General features: G+C 43.1%; 1 protein-coding gene across 1 annotated transcript in view; it reads right to left on the bottom strand.

Moving 5' to 3' along the window:
• LOC119586003 overlaps nucleotides 1-1423 on the bottom strand; it is a 5741-nt gene that overhangs the window by 2267 nt on the left and 2051 nt on the right. Inside the window, exons 6-9 of the mRNA XM_037934715.1 lie at nucleotides 1233-1371; nucleotides 964-1100; nucleotides 584-763; nucleotides 94-215 (exon numbers count right to left, since the gene is read on the bottom strand). Coding sequence (XP_037790643.1) covers nucleotides 94-215; nucleotides 584-763; nucleotides 964-1100; nucleotides 1233-1371 — 578 coding nt within the window. The remainder of the gene's footprint in view (nucleotides 1-93; nucleotides 216-583; nucleotides 764-963; nucleotides 1101-1232; nucleotides 1372-1423) is intronic.

The following is a 1423-nucleotide window of genomic DNA, read 5'->3' as shown; positions in this document are numbered from 1 at the left end:
CGAAACTTTATACTACAGTATCTCAGCCTCCCTCACCCTCGCCCCGTGTCTTTCCCATGAAAGCGCCTGTATCTGTCCCTCCCATTAACTCACCTTGAATTCGTATGCCTCGGTGTCTCCAAATCTCTTCATGATCATAGTGGCGCTCCTGCCGTCGTGGTTCAAGTTGGGAATGACTAAGCAGTTCGGAGTATCAAAGCTAGGGTCCAAGGAATCTGTTGCGGAGAAGAAGTTTGGTCAACGCTTGTTTAAAGGGAATTCCTGGTCCTTAATGTCACTATGGTATTATTAATCCTTATCGTTATCAATTACGTACAGTTACGTTTCATACCTTTTAACTCTTCCAGTGACATATCATAAATATTCTTACAGCTTTGAAAATATGTTCTTTCTTTCCAAAATGGTATGTATGCCATTTGAACTTCATTGGTTTTCATGCAACTCTACTGGTCACTCTTTGACTGTTCCTTGTAAGTACATAATCTCAAAGAAATTATTTACTTACAAGGAACCTGCTGAGCGAGCACATAGAACTAAACAAATGAATGAATAAATACACAAAACTAATGGAACAGAGACTCACTACTTTGGCAGGATAAACCAACTGGCAAAACAGCTACATTGTTTGTCATGTTGGAATCTTTGGTTTTATTCTGAGGGTCAATAACAAGCACCAGGAGGCCAATTTCATCAATGCATGGAATGTTCTTCGGGGCTTCTAACATCTCCAAGTCCATCTCCAGATTCCCACCAGATGGAAGGTCTAAAAAAAAAAAAAAAGTGTTTGTTGAGAAACTTGGATCGTACGTACTTTCGTGGCATATCCCGTTAGTATTCAAATATTTCAATTCCACCCTTTCAGCAATATCAGCTTAACACTGGGCTAGGGCGTTCCTGCTTTCATGCATGTGTTTGTGTCCTCCATCCCAACTTATGCTTTTGACTTCATTGTCCCTAACTTACCGATACTGGTCGCCGCGTTAACATCCACAAGTATCGTACTCCAGCCTTTAAGTTGGATGAAGTCTTCAACGTTATATACATCAAAGTACTCACGATGACTGGCTAGTGTACTTTCCATAACTTCCTGAAGTGTGCTCCTGGAAGGGAAAAGAGATATCCTGATATAAATCGCTTCAGGACGGAAGTCGCTTGGTTAACACACTGTTCAATTAACCGGAACAAGTCATTCGCACCCTAATGCTATCCCTGTACAACCTCCATTAGCTTACCCGTTTCGATACTGAAACTTATAGTGCAGGTCCCAGTCCCACGACCTGGGCCCGAGGTAAGCTGCGATCTCGGGCGTGTCCACGGCTGAGCGAAGGGCAAGGTTTCCATTCCCTACGTTGAGGATGCTCAGTATCCCCCCTGCGTCGCAAAAGTGGTACACTCGGTCAGGAAGCACAAGGGCATGAATATT

Source organism: Penaeus monodon, chromosome 20 (genome assembly GCF_015228065.2).
Source record: "Penaeus monodon isolate SGIC_2016 chromosome 20, NSTDA_Pmon_1, whole genome shotgun sequence".
Taxonomy (NCBI): domain Eukaryota; kingdom Metazoa; phylum Arthropoda; class Malacostraca; order Decapoda; family Penaeidae; genus Penaeus; species Penaeus monodon.
Note: the sequence above shows the minus strand (reverse complement) of the source record. Positions and strands in the feature narration are given on the sequence as shown.